Genomic DNA, 22,012 nt, shown 5'->3' with positions numbered 1-22,012 from the left:
ATGCATAATTTCAGTTAGGGTGAAGAAAAGCTTTTGGCTTCTCTCCTGAGGCCACAAGAGGGCGCATCGAGCAGAATATTACTAATGCACGTTTATTACGATTGCACAATTAATCGAATTTCTAATCGTGATTACAATTATGGATGCCACAATTACGTAATCGTTCAAAGCGGCAATTAATCGTTCAAAGTCCACTTATGTTATTCTGTGTGCTTAAGATGCTTTTTTTTTTTCTTTCTACATGTTATCTTAAGGGTTTTTCCATTACTTTAATTTTAGTATAACATTATAATACCATTCATATTTTTACTTTTTTTATAATTTAAAGAAACCAATCCGATGTATATTTGACATTTGAGGCTTAATACTATAGAAAAGCACTAAAAATTTTTCAGTTAGTGTCTTCAGCTTGTTTATTTTCATATAAAAATACGGCATGCAGTTGCATCAAACAATGGTATAAACATCATTCAATGTAAATTGTGATAATCGTAATTAATAATCGCAATTACAATTTCAAGGCAATAATCGACCAATTATGATTTTTGTCATAATCGTGCAGCCCTAGTTTTACATCCAAGTTCAAATTTCAAAATGTCATTTTTTTTTAATGTTAAAATTAATTATGTACTATTATAGTATTTATTAATATTTTAGAATTGGCGCTTATTTTTATATATATTCTGATTTTATTTTAATTTAAGTTTTAGTAATTTTGCTTTGTGCTTTTGCCAATTTTATTAGGTTTTAAAAAATATTTCGTAGTACTTCCAACTTATTTCAGTTTCTACCGTTTTTCTTTCCATTCTTTTCTCTTTCTTTATGTACTATTTGTTTTATTTTATTTTAAATTTATTTAAATTACTGAACTAAATTTTTTTATATTTTCAGTTTTTGTTAACAATAAGAACATACCAAAATACTTTTACCTCAAAAAATATATATAAAAACTTTTTTAAATAATAAAGATATGTACGCTTCTACGGCGTAAGGGAAATGTTACTACTTGGTAGTTACACTACTTGATTTTACAGTCATTAAATTAAATTTTTTCTTGGAAAAAAAAAGTTTTATATTATAAAAGTTTATAAAAAAGGTTTTATATATTTAAAATTTTTTAGCCCCTATAAATCTGACATAAATATGAAAAGCATGTGTCTAAGAACTTGTCACACATTTTTAAGCTTGATGTTTCATTTTCTTTGTCATGGACACTCCCATTTATCATTGACCCATTTATTTGTGCAAAGGATCCCATAAGCGCAGCCACAGTCTGGGAGAGAAAGAAATTGTACGGTCCATCCCCTCTCCTGCCCCTGAGCAGCCCTTCAGAGACCGATCCAACACCCTAAATGAAAAACCTGCACTGCCGGTCATCCGCGACAAGTACAAGGACCTCACAGGAGAGGTGGAGGTCAGTCACATGCTCTCTCTGTTCTCTCTGGTACATACATTCTCTGTGAGCACACAGACAGGTTCTCCTTGTTGAATACAGCCTGAGGTTTCTCAGTGAACAAAGCTTTCATTCTGTTTCATCTTTCTCTTTTTTTTTTCTCCCACTGTCTCTCGTCCAAACACTCGTGGCAGGAGAGTGAGCGATATGCGTACGAATGGCAGAGGTGTTTGGAGAGCGCTCTGCAGGTAACATATACCTCCACACACACATTCATAAAGAGCTTGGCATACACTTTAAAACTGTATCAGTCTATAGAAAGTCTCAGAAGGGTTGGATCATGATCACATGATACCAACACTACCATAAAAGTGTGATCTGATCAAATAAGAACTTCATTGATTCAGCAGTTGCTTGTTATTCAGCAGGGCCATTGTTACTCATTTCACAGTCATAAAAGGTTTTTTTACATATACAATTTTTAACGGTATAGTAGCAAAAGCTGCCTGGCTGTTAATGTGCAGTCCCAGCCAGTCAAAACATATTTGATGTTGATTTTGGGCCAATGAGATTTCACTGTGGGAGGAGCAACCCAACTTTTTATGCTTTATTGCATAGGATGGCTTTTGGTGTAAGGAATATTTCAAGCTGGCCTTACCTAAATATAGTTAACCCAAAAAATATTTTCATTTATTTTTCCAAACCCATATATGACATGTCAAGCTAATGGTCGGCCAGTGTTGGGCCATGTTTGAGGGTTTGTCGATCTATTTTTTGTGGTGTGTTAAACACCACTAGTCGGACCTCCGTTGGTGGCTTTTCATCCAATTGAGCATGTTGAATAATTGGCAGAGCTGCTTTTTTTATGGTTTGTACATCTGCAGTGCTAGTTTGTTTCCATTTTTGAATGACAAATACTGACCTGCTGGTATTAGGGATGTAACGATATCAAAATCTAACGATGCGCTTATATGACGATATGAAGTCCAGGATACAATATTTGTTGCGATATAAAACAAAAAAAGACAAATGAAGAATTAAAAAAAAAAATTACAATTGTTTTACATTTTAAAGTTAAATTATTCTATCTAATGCACTTTGAGAGTTCAAAATGAAGAGCATCAACCCATGTTCCTAACTAAGAAAACTTAAGTCAGAAAAAAGTAATTGAATCTTTTTGTACCTGAACTTTAAAGGTGACTCAACCTTCTTTTTATTTGTGATATACTGTCTGTCTAAATTACATTCACACTGGTGTTTAATGAAGCCAAACAAATTAGAATGTAATGATAATAATACTAATAACAACAATGACAGTAATAGTCATATATTGTAAAACAATTGTACTGTAAAATAAATGAAAATTAATATATCAAAGGTATATTATTTTTGCTTTACACTACAGTAGGGAAAATACAATACTACTTTTCTCATTTCTACACTTGAAAGAGATATTTTGAATTTGGACTGCATTTAAACCACTAGCTATCAGCAATTCATACTGCACTTTTAAGCTTTTATTTTGACGGACACGGCAGTAGAGCTTTTATTTTGTAGGAAAACTCCAGCTTCAGTGAAAACGGGCTTGCAAAAACGCGTCTAACTACAAATCTAGTGAAATGCTGTGATCATCTGCCACAAAAATAAAGCCTAACTGGTGGCTGTTGCATTCTCAAATGCGCGCTAAAATCACAGCACATGCAATAAACGAGTTCACGCCATTCATTCACTGTAAACAGAGCCGTTCTGAGGCATGAAAAACACCGGATCACGAGCTGATCGCCTCAGCAATGTGTGTGCTTTGCTTTAAAACACGCAGCAAAAACAGAGATGAAGTGATTTGTGCCAAAGCATAACGGCCCAAAATGCAACTTTAAAGACCTTTTATGTTTGAATAAGAAGTTTAAATACATTTTAAAAACTACACTTTTTGCCCGGAAGACCTATCCTTTCATATTGTCATGTGACCACAGACAGTTTTGCTATCACGATATTGATAATATCGTTACATCCCTAGCTGGTATGGAGAGTTATTTCTTCTCATGCAGTGGCAGAAAGTATGTGCTAGTTGACCGCTGACACTCTTTTTACCATTTTGCAGTGTTTACTAGTGCAACTGCCCAAGATGGCTTTCTCCACCACTAGTTTTTTGATGATGGTTCAGTGTGTCTGGGCCTCATTTTCTGCGAAACACAAAAGAAGATATTAAAAAAAAAATGGCAATGCAAATGGACCCCATTGACTTCCATTGAATGGAATGTCATTGTATGTTTTATCCGCAAATATTGATATATGAAATTGTTATTTTTATTTATTTCAGGAAAAAAGTAAAAGTATAATATAAAATATGGTCACTTTACAGCTTTCTTTTTATTTTCCAGGTCATCACCACTGCCAATAACACCCTTAATGGCATCAGCAGCTCCACGGTGTGCACAGAGGTCATCCAATCAGCACAGGGGATGGAGTACCTGCTGGGTGAGACTACGACTGCAGTCACACTTTATTTACTGGTCAGAGACCAGCTTTACCCATCATACCCAACATCCATAAAACTCAAGATCAGCCCCGTAACACAATCTCTTCATCCACATTCATACCTGCTCCTCATGCGCCTCTGCAGTCTTCAGTCAAACAGACAGGCCAGGTGTTCTGGTTATCTGCTTCCTATTTTTGTACTCACTCTCTCACACAGAGCAGCTTTAATGAGCTGTACGTGCCAATGCCCGCGGGAGGGGAGCATGGGGTGCTGTTGTTACGTAGAAACAAACCGGTAAAGCTCTTTGATCCGGCTTTAGCGATTGTGACTGGAGACCGAGCAGGGCATTCTGGGTCTGACCGGAGGAGGCTAGTGTTACAGAGCAGTGCGACTATTCTGGGCTGCTCTAATGGGTTCAGTGTAAAAGGACATTCAGCACTGGGGATGCTGGGAATGGCAGCGCTGGGTTATTGTTTCGCCTGTTTGGTTCTCTCAACACACACACACACAGGCTCTGTTTGCACTGCACACAAATCCAGTTTGCTTTTCAAATCTGATCTTCAGAAGTCCTTACTGATCCATTTGTTCACATAGTGTTATGAATATCCGTAATACTTTTGCTTTGGTTGCTATAGTAATGATGCCAAGAGAAAACTGGAAATACTGTTTCCACAACAACTGACTCATTCACTTATTCAACATGGTAAATGTCACATATGAAAAGAGATAATGTAAATTAGTGAGCACAGCTTCAGACAATATTGCACAATTCTCATTACATAAGCATTGCATCCCGAATGGTGACTTGAAGTCTGATTTAAAAAAAAATGTTTTAATTAAATAATAGTTTTGGTAAAGGAGTAGTTCACCCAAAAACTCAGAAACTTGGCTGAAAAAGTACTCACCCTCAGGCCATCTAAGATGTAGGTGAGTTTGTTTCTTCATCCGAACAGATTTGGAGAAATTTAACATTACATCACTTGCTCACCATTGGATCCTCTGCAGTGAATGGGTGCCGTCAGAATGAGAGTCCAAACAGCTGATAAAAACATTATAATCCACGCGACTTTTAATTGTATATTGTTTTTATTAATTGATTTCTTTTTTGGTATATTATGTATAGGTGTGGTGGAGGTGTATCGTGTGACCAAGCGTGTAGAGCTGGGGATAAAAGCCACGGCCGTTTGTTCAGAGAAACTACAGGAGCTGCTTAAAGACATCAGTCGCGTGTGGAACAACCTGATGGGCTTCATGTCACTGGCAAACCTCACTGTGAGTTTTTATTAAATAAACACTACCACATCTTTAGTAAGTACACTAGTATTTCTGTTACAACAGACAGTCCAGTAAGTCACACATTGATTAATGCTTAACTGAAATGTGAATATATCTGTGGGATTAATGTGGTTTATATGAGCTGTGAGCTTTGGAGCAGTAGGCACTTTCTACTAATAGGGCACAAAAATGGACCATTATAAAATAATTTTTGGTCAAAATGGTCAAACTAAGTATTTTTTGAGCTTTTTGCAGTTTTTGTACCTAAATTTGAAATATGGTTACAATTTAAAACCTGTGCTACGTAATCACGAAAACATTTGCATGCGTATTTAAGCATTTTTGCAAGTATCCTCGTAAACACAGTAGGTCTTAAGTGAAATCAAAAAGCTGAGAGAAAAAAAAAACATGCGTAACCTTATATTCGATCCGGGCAGCTCTTAAAGTGACAGCAGTCTAATATTCCTGCTGTCTGTCATTCATGTTAATCAAACAAAAATCACTACTCTTGACTAAATCACTTTTGTAACTTTAATAAGAAGAAATATATATTTAATTTACACAGTGAAAAATATGCAGTGTTTTTATACATTTGATTACTGTATACACTGTATGTAGCATTTCTTATTTAGTTGTTCTACTGTAGTTTTTTGTTCTATTGCTTGTAATTAGTTATTCTTATTTAATCTCTGACAGTTTACTTGTCTTTGTGAGCGTTTAAAAAAAAATTTAGGCTAGTATTAGTTTTTTGTGATATTGATACTGGTGACAAGAATTATGAAATTGCTATGGTAACAAAAATGTTGATATCATAAAGACCTTATTTAAAGCAAAAATATCTTTAAAAAAACAACAAAAAAAACTATATTATAATATACAGTATACCGTTACTGTGAAATAAAATTACTCATATCATGATAAAAGATTTTGGTCATATCGCCCACCCCTATTAAATAGTTTTTTTTTTTTATTCTAAAATTGTTTAATATTCACTTAAAAATGCATATTTATTTTACATATTTTTTTTCGCTCTGTTCAAAAGAAGCTCAAGTTATTTTTGACATTTTAATTAAACAATATGAGGTTAAAACATATTTAAATGAAACACAGCTCAGATTAATTGTTCACAAAAGATCTCTATAACATTAATTTAAAAAATAGGGTAAATTTGCATATCATGCCAGGGAAAATCATAATTTTAATTAACTTGGTATTTTTATGTCTGATGATAATTTTTAAAGAATATCTCACTAAAAAATGGTATATGTGCATCTTGATACTTAAGTAATGAGACACTAAAGTGTATGTTATTTGTGGAAAGTGCAGTAGTACAGAACAGATTGCTGAGTGCAGAACAGAGCTTTTTCATGCAGCGTACTCATGGGAGAATATCAATGCCAGCAGATAATATTAGAGTTGTGTGGTCAGATAATATCAGCTTGGGAGAATGAAGTCTCGGCACACTGCCGTAAAACCACAAACGCTCTGAAGCATAATAAAAATGAACGCGGTTAGAGCGTTGACGGGTTCTCTCTGCCTGAATCCTGCTGTTTTGGACAGATTCTGTAGCTGATGTATTGATCTGAAGGGCCAATCAACCGCTGTGAGGTTCAGCGGCCTCTGTGAACTGAAGTTTGACTGACAGCCAGGGATTTGTGTGAAGGATGCAATGGAGTCCCAATTGCTTTTTAAGAACTGCATTCATGATGTATGTGTGTGTGTGTGTGTGTGTGTGTGTGTGTTTCTTTAGCCTGATGAGAGCTCACTGGACTTCTCCTCCTGTATATTGAGGCACGGCATTAAGAATGCCAAAGAGCTGGCGTGTGGAGTGTGTCTGCTCAACGTGGACTCACGCAGCAAGGTCTGTACACACCAAACACACACATGTCTGCATACACAAAAAAAACCCACAAATATATTGCATATTAAAGGGATACTTCACCCAAAATTAAAAATTCTATTTATTCACCCAAACTCCTTTGACCTTATTTCTTCTGAGAAACAAAAAAAAGCTGAATTTAAGTATGTTCTTGTTGCTCTTTTCCATGCCATTACTGTGAATGGGTACCAGAGCTTTCATGCTTCAAGAAAAGGATTTAAAAGCACTAGAACAGCATCATAAACATAATTTAATTCTTTATTCACAGACAATTCAAACATCTGCTCCATCTTTAAATTGGTCATTCATAGGAGTAGCAGCGATGTCCAATTTGTACAATGTTTATACTGTTACAGTTGTATTAATATTTTGAATTAGCTTTTAGTTTTATAATAATTATTATTGTTATTATTTTTATTAGCAGTAGTATTAATTATCTTTCATTTGAATTAAATTTTTAATAGCTTTGTTCCTTTATAATCTTTTCTTTAAATATTGCTATTTAGGTGTAATTTATTCTATATATTTAGTTGTTACTTGTTTTTACTTCTTAGTAATTTTAGTGCATCAACTTAAACTTTTTTCAGTTAGTTGCCAACATAACATTTGTAATTTTTAACTTTATAAAGTTTTTCCTTATATTTATGTATATATATATTTTTCAGCTTATTTGAGTTCAGAAAAAAAAAAGTTAATAGTTTGCTTCAGTTAAAAACAATAACCCCTGATTCGATTTAAGTTGGTCTGTTCTCAAACAAAGCTATGCTAAGCTAAAGCTAAGCTTAAAAAAAAACTTGCAATGTAGAGCATGAGTCATATTGGGATACTTTTATGGTGCTTTTGCTTTTATGTTGCTTTTAAAGCTTCAGTCCTCATTCATTGTAATTGCATAGAAAATGTTTGGGTGAGCTATTGCTTTAAATTATTGAACAGAAGATTCATTTAAGTTTCCCTATCAAAAACAAACCAAAAAAAAACATCCCTCCTGACTATTTCTTTGATTTTCACAATTTTCCAGAAGAAAGACGAGAACACTTTTGGACGCCTGTTTAAAAGAGTAGGATTCACTAAACTGCCTCAACTCCAATTTGCAGCTTGTTGCAGGGGTCAGGCGGGCATTCGCTCCCGTGTTGTGCTGCCAAAATGACCAGAACTCACCTCTCGCCACTCGTCTCCTTACAGACTGCCAAAAACGGCTCTCAGAGGCGCACGCTCTGACTCATGCATCTAAATCTGCAGACGCTCGGTCGAGGCCACGCTTTCATTCAACTAGCTTTAGGTGTTTAATTTGGCTATGAGCTCTTGGCTCCCGTTTTCTCAGCATTTACACAAATCTTTCATGATGAGTTTATCTTACCAAAGCGGCGAGTAAGTCTGACTGATGACCAAAAAGCTTGAGGTAGGCAGCAAATAGGTGACGTATTCGTCATTTTGGCACCCCGGGGCGGTGGAGAACAAATCTAAAAGTGGTATGGGGCAAAGGAAATATAATTTTAAAGGGAATAGTTCACACAAAAATAAAAATGATGTCATTTATTTGCTCTCATTTTGTTCTAAACCATTGTTTTTTGTTTTTTTTGCTTCCATGGAACGCAAATGGAAATATTTAGCAGAATTTCCAAGTTGCTGTTTTCCAGACATTATATTTGAGATGCTATTATATATATATAAATTTTTTTTTAATATTAGTTTTTATTTTTGTATTTTTGACTTTAAAGGGGTCATATGATGTTGCTAAAAAGAACATTATTTACATGTTGCGTTGCATCGCGCCGCGTAAACATAAAACCATGTCTGCATTTGTGATCGGAGAAATGACAAACAACAAGCCCTACTCTACACTGCCCAAAAAACTCGCTTTAAATATAAAAAAATATAAAATATAAAAACTGCAACAACAATTGCGGCAGCAACAACTATACTACAGCGAGAATAAAAGTTACGCCTTCTTTCTTTGCGTGAACATTTGGGCGGCGTTATGCAAATCTTCCCACATCGTGACGTAGACATGTGGGGGGGGGGTTAGAACGAGCAGTTTTAGGTAGGCGTGGTTGACTCTTAACTTTTATAAAGAATATCTCTTTGGATTTGAGACTTTAGTCTTTGCAACTTTACAGATCTTTATGCACCAAGAGCTTGTAACACTCCAAAGAGAAAGGAAAAATTGAAATCGCATCATATGACCCCTTTAATGTTAGTTAAAAGTTTTAGAAATTGTTGTTTGTCATTTTTTTTTTTTTTTAATGTCAATTTAATTTTTCTTAATTTCAGTTGCATTACATTGATCAAAAGTGATCAAAGAATTTATCATATGAAAAAATATTTTTGATAATAGAAATCAGCATATCAGAATGATTTCTTGTGTAATTTTTATTATTGTCAATTGAATTTTTATTCATTTAATTTCAGTTGTAGTTATTTTAGTACATTGAGTTAAACTAAATGAAAATCAGAAATGACAAAGCTAGTTGCTTTGTCAACTAGCAGAAATAAAATGTTTGTTTGTTTTATTTCAAGTAACACATTTTATTATATTTTTTTAATGATTTTAGTTTTAGTTAACTATAATAATCCTGCCTAGCACCCAAGTAGTTTAGACTACCATAACTTTGAGTAAATGATGACAGAATTAACATGTTTGGGTGAACTATACATTTAAACTCTTCTAAGTACAATCCAATCCCGCACTAGTTTAAACACGTAATTGTCACATTGCCATTCGCCTCGTTAACATACAATGGCCAATCCGCTCATTAAGATTCCTTGTTTCACTGAAACCCTCCTAAATCTCCCTTGTATTCATGCAGCGGTCAAGATTTGCTGGTGTAATAGGGGTGTAAACGTGGCTCGTAGTGCTCTAGATGCACTCAGGGAAGGAGGGGCTCAGAGCAGCAAGGAATCATGGGATGGATGGATGTCTGAGGAGCAGATTCAGCTCAGCCATCAGTCACCGTGACCAAAAACACAGGTGCTAATAGATCCGCTGAACACATCCAGCCCGCTGCAGATTAATAGAGCTGTTTCTGTCTGCTCCTGACATCCGATTAATATCCCGCTCTTTAATTAGGTTTTTGGGGGGCAGCGTCACTCTCTGGGGCGACTGAAATCAGGGTTCTGAAAGTGGAGCAGCATCTCTGAGAGGAGATGTGTTTAAAGGTGGTGGTGTTGGGCTACAGGTGGAGATTTCACTGGGGTGTGGATGATTCAGTCTACTGACCTTGGGCTAGCATTCGGTGTCTGTTCCCACTGGGGAAGGACGGGATCCTGCTGCATCTGCTAACAGGATTTGTCCACAGGAATGGGCAACGGTGTATTAACTTAACACTTTGCATAGATTCTCTATTTAACTGAAATGAAACTGTATATACAACTAACATTCAAAAGTTTGGGGTCGGTTGAGTTTTTTTTTTTTTTTTTTTTAATGAAAGAAGACTCTTATGCTCACCAAGGCTGTAAAAATGCAGCGTTTAGAAAGCGCCACAGTGTTTACATGCTTCAGAAGTCAACATGCGAATCGCTTGCTTATAATTGTCTCTGCACTGTAAACTAGCAGGAAGTATTTAAGTATTTTGACATTAAAAATGGCATACTTCAAGTCGGTTAAGTAGTTATGGATTTGCAAAAGGCATTTTTGTTTGTGCAGTAAACAACTGTTATAATGACTGTTTACTTAGCAGTGTTTAGATTATACTCCGTGTCCAGATTTAATGTGAATTAATGTCATGCTAATGCAGCATCCTATTAAAGGTCCACACTCTGTGAGGTGCTAAAATTAGAACAGATGCCAGCTTGTTTAATCGAAGCACCTGTAGCACAGCTGGATGCAGCTAATGTGAACCGACAATAACAAGTAGCAGTTGAAAGGAAGCCATCAGGATTGGCTTGTATTTGAGCTGGATCTACTGAAGCAAAGTCATCCATTCTCAAATGTAGTAAGAACCCAGTACTACATTTTGTATTATATCGGTCTTTGGGTATTTAGGTATTTGGATTCTATGCATTTGTAATTATACATAATTGATGTTTTAAATACATAATGGCTGTTAAAAATATCTTAATAGGTCAAGTCAGGCGACTTCACACAAACAATACTGTAGATATTGTAAAGAGTACCATTTCAGTCTTTTGTTGTTTTAAATGTCCACCCAAGTTAGTTTGCACCCTTGCTTCTAATTAAAAAGAAGTCTTGGGCAAAAAAAACATGCAACCTGTTAGTTTTGTATTTACACAGGGATGCCAAAATCATGGACAATAGTATAATGAATAGACGCATTAATTATTAAATATTTTAGAGCTGCATGAGCATATTTAATATTTAAATTTATATTTGCGTTGCTCCATATATTTTATATATGCACATACACTACTGTTCAGAAATTTGAATTCTTTTTTTTTTTTTTTAAGAAATTAATGCTTTTAATCAGCAAGGATGCATTACATTGATCTAAAGTGACAGCAAAGACATTTATAAAGATTTTTGATAATAATAGCACTAAATCAGCATATCAGAATGATTTTTGAAGGATCATGTGACACTAAAGATTGGAATAATGGCGGCTGAAAAATTCAGCTTTTCCATCACAGGAAAAAATTGCATTTTAAAATATATTCAAACAGAACATTTTTAATTGTAATATGATATGAAAATATTAATGTTTTTACTGTATTTTTGCTTAAATGAATGCAGCCTTGGTGAACATAAATCTTCTTTCAGAAACAAAACAAAAAAATCTTATCAACTTTGACCAGTAGTAAATGCATTTCTAGTGCTTGTTTACATGCTCAGCACAACTCTTATTTATGCTGCAAAGCTATGTTTGATGATAGTTATGAACTCTAGTTGCATGCCATTATTTTCATGTCCGCAGTTGCCCCTTCTTGTCTCCTACTGTGGCTAATTTGCAACAAGCTTCTGCCTTTACAAGGACACTTTTCTTCCAGTATGCGCTCTCTGGTGCTGTAATTTTGCTCATTAACAAAAAGAGAAAAAAACCTTAATACTAATGCTGATGCTGACTTGTTTGTGCTACTTGCAGGCACTGACAAAAGACAGTCGCTCCAAATTAAGGGTAAATATTTCACTGTATTTTTCACTGTAGTGAATGTAGGTAAAGCTAGAGTGTCCCTCACTGGCCTTCAAACGCTTCAGACTCTGCTCGTAACAAGTGTTGTCATCTTTGCAGGTAGGATGCACTCTGTGTTTGCAATCAGTTAGTAATTAACCTTTCCGCCAGCTAAACAAGGTCAGTTGAATTAGGATGACCTTTTCAGCGACTGTTCATCTGCAGAGAAACAGAGCTTGTGCTGCAGCTGCCGCCCCTCTGTGCACCACACACACGTATATACCGCCGGAACAGCCGTTTCATCACACAGCATTGTTCAAATGTCTACTCAGACACACATCTTTGTACTACAAGGCAAGGCAGGAAGGAATTAAGAAAGTGCGAGTGTATAAGAGAGGCCGACAGATAGACAGACAGACAGGGAACTCAAAATCGGATGTTCTTGATGTTTACGTGTGCATTACATGTATTCTAAATTAGATTTCAGAACGAGTGTTAAAAACCAAAGAAATCCATCACAATAATGTCATCGGAGCTACTGCGAGTATGAGTATTTTTGCCTTGACTATGTCAGAAGAATATTTTAGCAAATTTTTACTCTTTGACTAACCAGTTTGTAAGACATGAGGCATAAATAAACATTTGTAAACACATGCACATTTGTAAGACGTAAAATATATGTAAACCTATGCATCATAGCATTGTGCATATGTGCAAGCCGTTTTTAAATCCAACTGAGAAAATAATTCGATTTAAGCATTTACATGTTTTATTTTTTGCCATTGATCAGATATTTTCAGGTCTACATCTGTCATCATTTAATTCAATCAAATTTTTATTGAGCTCAGTTGTATAATTTGAAGTGTTTACATGAAGGCTTTTATAAACAGATTAATTTGATTAAATTTTATATTTCATCATTTTTATTTTATTATTAATATTTTATGATTTTTCATTTCATACTGATTATTGAATTTGGGACGCAACTGTCTAGATCTGCCATTGTCTGTTGGAAAACCAGATAAGTTATGTACTACTGAATAATAGTTTATTTAAAAATTGTAAATGTGTCTTTTGTCTCTACCTTTTTGGATCTGCTTCTCTTCTGCACAAAAGTGTCTGGTTGGTTGATTCTTTGCTGGTGATTTCTCTACCATGTGAAGTAAATACTGCGGAGCTGTTCTGGATGTAACTTACGAATAGCAGACTTGTAATATAAAATCCATAAAACAATAAAGGTAAAACATTTAAAAGCATCAGGAAGTGTAGCAGTTATTACTTACAAGAGAGAAACATTTAGACATTGGCATCTTCTTTTATGTCATTGTTTTCTGTATGGTTGTGCTGGAACACAAGTCACTTTTGTAGTGGGTCTGGAAATGCTTGCGATTTTCTGAGAATCTTTTATAAAGCCTGGAAGATGTTCTTAAATGCTGTGATATTCAGTATTCTGGATTCAGATGCGACTCTTTTGAAGGACTTTGTTGTGTGCAACTTTGAAGGGAATTCAAAAGTCTGGGGATGTAAGAAGTGAAAAGCAAAGCCTTTCCCCTTCTTCCAACCCAAGCAGTTATCATAAGAACGACATAAACTTTCATTATGAATTCATTTCTTTTCATTGACGCACTTGTAATGAATCAACGAGAATACAACGGAGATTACGCGGCTTTGTGTACATGTTGGTCTTTGTCAGTGTTTTACTGAGGACTTAACATTGTATTCATTGTTGTCATCTACTTCATTTATGAGAGTTTTTGACTAAAATTGTCCTTTTGTGTCTGTATTTCTGTTTATAATTGAAGCACAAATTAAATATTTGAATGTTAGTACTGGATGCAAATGTGAATTTTTTGTGTCCCACATTGGAGTGATTACTTTGAGATTCTGTAAAGTCAGCCTTCATCTGTTCGGTCCGTGTATCAGGGCCAGCTAGAGACAGCACTTCCCTCACACTGACTCGGCGCTAATAGCTGCCATTCACAGCAATATTACCTTGGCAACCGTTTCCAAGGATACTGGACTTTGAATGTGTATGATTGTCGAAAGACATCATGATTTAGTCTCCGTCTGTATGTACAGAAGATGAGGAGTGACTTCTGTTAGATCAACATTTCCACCCTGTTGCTTATTCGCATCAAATGCCTGTTGAAAATTTAAAGGTAAAAGTAGTTTAAAATATGGATTTGAGTCGGCTTGCAATTTTGATGGGCTGTTAGAGTGGATAATGTTCCGTCCTTGTCTTTATACACGCGTGACTAGCAACCTTTATCCACCTTGTCGTCGCTGAACAGCAGGGATTAGATTTACAGAGACTTCCTGCTCCATGTTAATCCAGACTTTCTACAATGCATTAGAAGATTTAATACACAGGAAGTGAAATGGCGTTCTCTGACATGATCCTACAAAAGCTTTCAAAAGAAGGTTTTTACAGAAAAAAACTTCTCTAAAGAACCTTCCTTAAAAACATTTTAATAATTTAAACCTTTTGTGGAATGGAAAGATTCCATTGATGTTTAAGGTTCTTCATGGAATCATAGATGCCAATGAAGACCCTTTATTTTTAATAGTGGCTTCCATTAAAAGCACATTAAAACATTATACAACAGCCTGTCCATCAGTCAATTCCTACAGTAGGAATTACTTTTATTGACAAGTATTAAGGTATTTTATTATGTACAAATATTACTACGTAGCTTCATTGTAATGTGTACGTACTAAAAATCTAAACGTTAAAAAAATAAGCACAAGGAATACGTTAAAATATTTCACCCTTTATTCATTTTAACACTAATTAAATCAGAACTCTTTTACATGAATTCAGTTATTTTTAACACAAATTAGTAAAAGCTTTGCTAGGAGTCCTCTGACAGATGTCCTCTGGTTATAATTACTGCTTCACTGCAGAAAACATCTGAAAGAAACATCTCGAGTTAAAAATGAAAAACAGTAGAATTGCAAAAGGACCAAACAGGCAAACTAGAATTCATTGGAAAAAAAACTACTGCCATATTTATCGTTCTGCTTCTTGTGAAACATCCTGTTTTGTAGGAGCACTGATTATAAATGCCAATACTGTTCTTCATGGTGTTCAATAAAATTTCTTTTAATTTACATAGTTTATAAATCTGTTACACTTAGATAATATTGTAGCGTCTTTCTGTTAAACATTTTGTCACTTCACAAACCCTTCCAAAAATCTTTTTTTAGTATTTTTTTTGTATGCACAAGTTTAAATACACCTTGGAATATAATATTCTTACTATATATAATTTTCAAATGCTACCAGTAATCAAAATCAGACTGCTGCCTCTCAACAAAGACAGCCAGCCAAACTGAAACAACATCCTCACAATATTACGATTGATAAGTCTTAACCAAGGACTGAATTCCTGATTCTCAGCACCACACTTGGTTCCCAAAGTGCTCCTAAAACCAACATTATCATCGCCAAAATTTATTTCAGCATTCAAGGATGGATTATCACTTCTGACCTCATAAAATATGCACTCAAAGTGACTTTTTCCATCTTGAAAATGGACATAAGCACTCCCATCTGGCTTTATTCTCTGGCAGGAGGGACTTGTGGACGTACGGAAAGAGGCCGGAAGACAGTGCAGTCAAAAATCACTTGGCGGACCAGTCCTCTGTGCTTGAACCAAAGTCCAAACCCCTCTTCACAAGCCCCAGTAAGGTGCCAAGTTCCTGCGGTCTCTCTCGTACACGTCGGGAATGACCCCATATGGTGTCTGGATCATTTTCACAGAGTTCCTGCCGAACAGTTTCCTCTCGTACTCGATGAGCTGTCGCCAGAACCCTCCATTTGGACGAATGACGGGTCGGCGGGATTTGACCCAAGCGTGAGCCTCGGCCAGGGAAACTCTGTGGTACTTCATGAGGTAGGCCAAACAGAGCGAGGCGGAGCGGCTCACCCCAGCCGCGCAGTGCACTAGCACGGCTCCCCGTTTGCGGCCCACGCTGTGGATCTTATCAGCCACGCTGTCAAAATAAAGCGAGATCGGAGAATGAGGCATATCGGCCAGTGGCACTTTCACGTACTCCATGTGTGGCCAGTTGAAGTTGGGCAGCTCGATGGTGGCGTTCACCACACAGGTAATCCCTTTGGACAGGAGGAGGCTGCGGTTGGACGCCACATTGCCCCGGCCGAGGAACAGGGAAGGAGTGATCTGGGCGATGCCCCCCAACAGGCTGCTGGTCTCGGGCAGCAATCGGGGGACTGCTGTGGGCACCACTGAACTGCGGTGGTGGGGATGATGGTGGTGATCTTGGTGGTGGAAGAACCCCTGACTTCGGGAACCCATAGTGGAGTGGAGGCAGGAGACGGAGAAATAGAAACCTTGAGGTGGCGCCAGGGTGTCTTTTAGTTCTCCTTGGTCATCTCAAAGCGAACGGTGATATCATACAGGTCATTGGGTGCACCTAAAACAAACCAAGAGTCAGTTTGCTTGAAATAAATAGAAACCTTTGTTAGGAGGTTTACAGCAGGGGTCTCCAACCCTGCTCCTGGAGAGCTTCCATCCTGCAGATTTCAGCTCCAGGTTACTTGATAATTACAGGCAAGTGTGTTTGAGCAGTGTCAGAACCGAAGTCTGCAGGATGGTACAACAGATATCCAGGAGCAGGGTTGGAACATTTTTACAACATATGTAGTGTCAGTGAGGAACCCTCAGAGAGGGCCTAACTTTTTGTAAAAACAATTATAATAATTTATAATTTTTAAATAAATGTTTTAAAATATAGTATTTTAAATAAAAAAATAATTATTACAAATTTTAATTAAGCAATTCATAATTTGACAAACATTATCTAAATAAAATAGTTTTTCTCAATTGCTTTGGCTCAATTCTCGAATTAAACTTTTCCCGAAACAATAAATTCAGATCTCTTAATGCATTCGTACACAAATAAATGTACTGCATAAATACAAATGTTCATATACTTTTTTTTTTCTATGTACTATTGACTCTTCTCAACAAATATCAGATTTTTTATAAAACCTTCATTTCCATGGTTGACTGTCATGGTGAAAAAACAACTAAACATTTTGACCAGTGTGGCTCACACGATGACAAAAATACTTTATATTTTGGTGGCCTTGGCCAAATTACTGACACGATAACTAGGTTTTGAAGCATGAATTAAATGTTTTGGGTGAGTAACTACATTTTGCAGACATGCAATAAAGTTCTGAAGTTCCAGCAAACAGTTGTGACATTTGCACTCACAGTTTAGAGAATGTTAAGATTGTTTCGAAAAATATGCCAAAGCAATTGAGAAAAACTGTAAATACAATTTCTCTGAGAAAAACAAAAAACAGCCTCTCTAAATCTGCCTAATCAGTGAATGGGTTAAATGAACGCCGCCCATTTTCTCCATATTTGAATGTGTTTCGCATAGCGTCTGCGACTCTATGATTTGACGTCCAGCTATGAAATTACAGAGGGCCAAGCAATAGTAAATCAATGAGAGAGTAATTTCGAATGACAGAAATATTGACCAATCATATCGTTTCTCTAAATGGGCGGGCCTTGTTATCACTAACTGACAAGTTCCACCCACTGTGGGGATCTCTATTGGAAAAAAAGATATATGCTGATAAACTAACTAGTTGTTATTCATGTCACGATGGAAGCCACAAATAATGTAAGTGAGGACATTTACTAGGCTGCTGTGCCAATAATATTTATTATAAACATTGCTTGTTTGTGTGTGAAGTGTGAAGTGTCTGTCGCTAATTTGACTTAAATTTAGCTGTTTTATTTTGGTAATATCAGTCACTCTCGCTGTTTGTTGTGGTCGCACACCGGACGAGAAGCACAGTGCCCTGGTGCAACACAGACAGCAGTCCAGAACATTTAATCTAGTCTCCAAACAGTCAAAACTTAACTTCAAGAATGAGCAAGTGGTGTCAATGAGTTTAAAGTTCGGGGATCGAAAAAACAACAAACGGGATGAGAAATTGCAATCTATAGCTCACTAATGAATCACGAAATGTATTCGAGCAACAGAAAGACAAACGTTTTGCTGAAAAAAATGCAAATACACAATCTTCCAACCTAGAATGAAGTCATTATGTACATTAACAATAATTTGGGACAAATATAATGTATTTTAATGGAAAATTATGTGAGTGGCGCTGAGGCGCGGCATGATTATTATCGGCGGACAGTCGCCGGTGGTGCTGCCGGTGTGTGTGCACTCAAAGAAAACAATGTGTGCGAATATTAAAGACGTGGTCCTCCGGTGTGCGACCGCCTTAAGGCTGGAATAGCCTCTTGTTTCAGAGGTGGAATTGTCAAAGATTACTTTTAGAAGAGGACACCATAAACTAGGCTGGTAGTTTGTTCTTTCTCCCGATGAGGGTAGGGGGAGAGGGCCTAGGTTCAAGAGTCACGGTTCGCTACTGTGTAGAGTTATGTATCTAAAACCTTCTGGTTAGTCCAGGGGCCTCATTTATAAAACACATGTACAATAGGATTTGATACTTAATAGACCATTCTCAAAGACCTGCTCCCCTTCGTTACTGTTGCTATGGCTGACAAGCCATGCTGCTCTCATGCCACGCATCATGTTCTCATGCAGTGAAAAATACATTGGGGAGCAAAGAGGAAACTGACAACATGCCGACAGGCAAGACAGAGCAGGTTAATTTAGGTATGAAACAAAGTAATCTTTAAAATGTTGTCATTTTTTATGAAATTCAAACAATAAATATCCTTTTTGTGGTTCTTTAATACATTGTGACAGATCGCTGTAGCGCCTCCGTTCAAGTGGCACATGAACCTATCATCTCTTCCACTTTAGTTATAGCATGAAATATCCATGAATGATCATGAGAAATACATCTTGTTTCAACCGCAGAAAGTTCACGTTCAAGTCCACCAATGTTAATCTACACTCCTGCCTGTTTTGTTTGTTGGACAAAAATGGCAGATTCGGCGTTATGATTGGTCAGATCGCTTGTCAATCAAACTCCCTGCAAAGGGTCAATTCCATGGATTTCATCCTAAACCAAAAATGAGGATCAAATCTGGATTTAAAGGCAAAAACTGGCGTGAAAATGTTCTTATGAATACGCTAACAGAAGAGCATGTGTACAAACCTTTTGCGCTCACTTATACCAATAATTAAGGGCGTACTCACTCGGCACGATTGCCTTGTACCAAGCCCGAGTGCGATTGACCCCGAGTTTCGAAACTTTGAATCAATTCAACCAACTGCTTTGCAAAATAATTCACTTTTTCAAAGTCCTTGAAATGGCACAGGCTAGTGACGCCTACTGCAGAATGGTGTCAATACAATGAAACAAGCATAAAAACACCTTTTATATTCCAAATGCAAATGTTTTGCTTCAAGTGTAACCTCTTAAATGCAATTCACAAATCCTCTAATACCAGTAAATAAGAAGCATCTGGTATGTCATTTTATTCATTTGTAGGGTTTGTTTTGTTTGTTTTTTTGGAGAGCTTGGTTAATCAGGCCAATACCTACAACTCATAAATGTGTCATTAAAAATGCCTAAAAAGGTTTCGAAGCTTCACGAAGCAGTTTCAAAAGCGTCCATCACTAGCGTTCACAGTTAGGATCATTCTAGGATCTTCTGAACTTCACCCACTGTACAGATACTATTTAAACGGAACTGAGCTGGATGATGATATCACTGAATTCAACGATGAACTGCCTTTAACTGAAAATTGAGTGTTTACTATTGTCATTTTGCATTATAGATACACTATTTTCCTATTTAATACTGTAAAGTTGCTTTGACACAATCTGTATTGTTAAAAGCGTTATATAAATAAAGGTGACTTGACTTGACTTGTGCCATGGAAACAAGTACTCTATGTCCGTTTTAAACTGAGAACCTTTTCAGAGTCCAGCGAGGTGCTTTATAAGAGTCGATGACTGAAGCTTCTTTGTTGGTGGTAAAAGACAACATTAGCATGGCTGAATGCTGGTTTAATGGGCTTAATTACTGTATATACCCAGCAGATGTGCCCCTCTGTCAGACTCCCATCCCTCGAGCTGTGCATGAGAGTGTGGGGGCCATGCGGAGCAAGTGTTTACTGGAACCTGGAGGACCCTTATTAATCAAACCAAGAACAAGGCTTGAAACCTGTTATAAGCGAATTCACTTGGTCAGACAGAAAGCTTGATGTATTACACAGAACAAGAGGGCAGCCCTGTGCCTGTATTCTGGAAGAAAAACATCTTTTTGAAAGTTAGATTAAAAAAAAAAAAAAATAGGGTTGTAAAAATGACAACGATTCAACTGAATTATGATTCTTTTAAAAAAAAAAAAAGTAAGGTTTCATAAAATAAAACAAAACACAGAAACAAAAAGTGTATTAATTCACTGATAAATACTATTTTTTTTACATGTTTACCAAACATACAGATGGAAATCAATGCAAAGCATACTTGGCACAGTAATACTGATGTAATGAGTTGACAGGTGTGTGTTTATAGAGTATTTTACAATGGCCAATTATAATCAAGGACAGAAATTATCCATTTTATAAGTTCCCCTTTATAATAAATGCATAAAACGTATTCTAATTCTGCTTTTTGTTTTAAGAACTTATAAAATTGTAACATTTTTACTTCAGAGATAGTCCATTTCTTTTTATTTTATTATGAATTCAATAACTGCTAGCTAACCTGGCAGCAAGTCCAAGGTTATTCGACTTTTTTTTCACAGAGGGAAAAATGTCATTCCCATCACATTATACCAAAATCCTCCTGAAGGTTGAGCCAAGGCCGTGATCAGATCTTTATTCAGGGATATGCAATAAATGTTTTAACAGATGAACATCAGTTTGAAAAAGTTCGATTTTTCGAGATTTCCTGTCAAAAGTGCCCATAATTGAAGAATCATACTATAATTGATGCACTTTGTCAGATTGATGCATCACAATGCATGCATTTTTACATACCTAGTTAAAAGCCTTGCTTAAACTCTGCAATGTCCATATTCACATCACACACACTAGTAATGTATACAATTACTTCCAGTACATGCCAAATACTTGGCATGTCTAGGGGGTTTAAGTAACAAATGTGTCATTGTGTTCAGAGTAAAAGCAAAGTTTCACGGCTGAAATTAAACTCTTTGTCTTCTGAAGGTGTTACTAAAGCACCCAGCTGAAGGTTGTGTTCTGGACATGGGCGTAGCTTGTGGGGGGGGGGGCCAGGGGGGCCTGGCTCCCCCATAGCGATTTAAGAATTTTACTAAATATTTATTTGAAGTTTTTTCTATGAAGTAAAATTGCATATAATGCAGTTAATAATACATGTAAAAGTGAATACGTAAAAGTTAATACATTTTAAATGGTTATTGTAAGTAAATTAATAAATCAAAACAAACTTAACGTCTCCCTCAATCTCATTTGCGTAAGAATTGTAACGTGACGAATCTGCATTTTGGTGGATAAGACTTAATGGTAATGCTTGCCTGTTGTGTGGAATAAAATGATGTTCCGCATTTTTAACAACATACACGAACTGCAGAGAAATCTGGAGACAACGAAAAACTCAGATGAAGATATTAATGCCGTGCTTAATGATTCCGGACCCGGACAATCAGATAAAGGTGATCCACAGGACTTAGCCACACACTACTTTTATGTCGACCATTTACATCCAAATGTTATTTAATTTTCACAGAACACAACCTTTAAATAGATTTTAGAATATAAACTGTTTATCGTCAGTTCAATAAGACTAAATAAAAAGTGTGCACCTCATTGTGCATTAAATTGAATCAAGCCCAACAAATGTCTGTGGATGAGTAATTCACAACTTGATTTGCTTAATAAAAGCCTCCTTTGAGATCGTTTTGACAAACATGTTTATTGTGCATTTTAAACGTGTTTATTGCTAAGTTTAGTGTGGCAAAATAGAAG

The 22,012-nt window shown here is 36.2% G+C and overlaps 2 protein-coding genes across 5 annotated transcripts in view; one reads left to right on the top strand and one right to left on the bottom strand.

Annotated features, from left to right (window-relative positions):
• LOC107672368 (synergin gamma-like) overlaps positions 1–12,745 on the top strand; it is a 49,839-nt gene extending 37,094 nt beyond the window's left edge. The window contains exons 20-27 of the mRNA XM_016465527.1: positions 1,251–1,414; positions 1,588–1,641; positions 3,775–3,871; positions 4,996–5,144; positions 6,898–7,008; positions 8,045–8,083; positions 12,063–12,095; positions 12,210–12,745. Coding sequence (XP_016321013.1) covers positions 1,251–1,414; positions 1,588–1,641; positions 3,775–3,871; positions 4,996–5,144; positions 6,898–7,008; positions 8,045–8,083; positions 12,063–12,095; positions 12,210–12,248 — 686 coding nt within the window. The 3' untranslated portion in view covers positions 12,249–12,745. The remainder of the gene's footprint in view (positions 1–1,250; positions 1,415–1,587; positions 1,642–3,774; positions 3,872–4,995; positions 5,145–6,897; positions 7,009–8,044; positions 8,084–12,062; positions 12,096–12,209) is intronic.
• A 2,115-nt stretch (positions 12,746–14,860) lies between these two features.
• Positions 14,861–22,012, bottom strand: part of LOC107672422 (dual specificity protein phosphatase 14-like) — a 13,818-nt gene continuing 6,666 nt past the window's right edge. For 3 of the 4 annotated variants that reach the window (XM_016465611.1, XM_016465610.1, XM_016465609.1), the window contains exon 2: positions 14,861–16,526. In XM_016465611.1, the coding sequence (XP_016321097.1) occupies positions 15,764–16,408 (645 nt within the window). In that variant the 5' untranslated portion in view covers positions 16,409–16,526 and the 3' untranslated portion in view covers positions 14,861–15,763. The remainder of the gene's footprint in view (positions 16,527–22,012) is intronic. The other variant, XR_001632318.1, reaches the window with a different exon arrangement.

This window comes from Sinocyclocheilus anshuiensis, unplaced genomic scaffold, assembly GCF_001515605.1.
Source record: "Sinocyclocheilus anshuiensis isolate Anshui unplaced genomic scaffold, SAMN03320099.WGS_v1.1 scaffold144, whole genome shotgun sequence".
NCBI lineage: Eukaryota > Metazoa > Chordata > Actinopteri > Cypriniformes > Cyprinidae > Sinocyclocheilus > Sinocyclocheilus anshuiensis.
The sequence above is the reverse complement of the archived record's forward strand: the minus strand, read 5'-3'. Positions and strand labels throughout refer to the sequence as shown.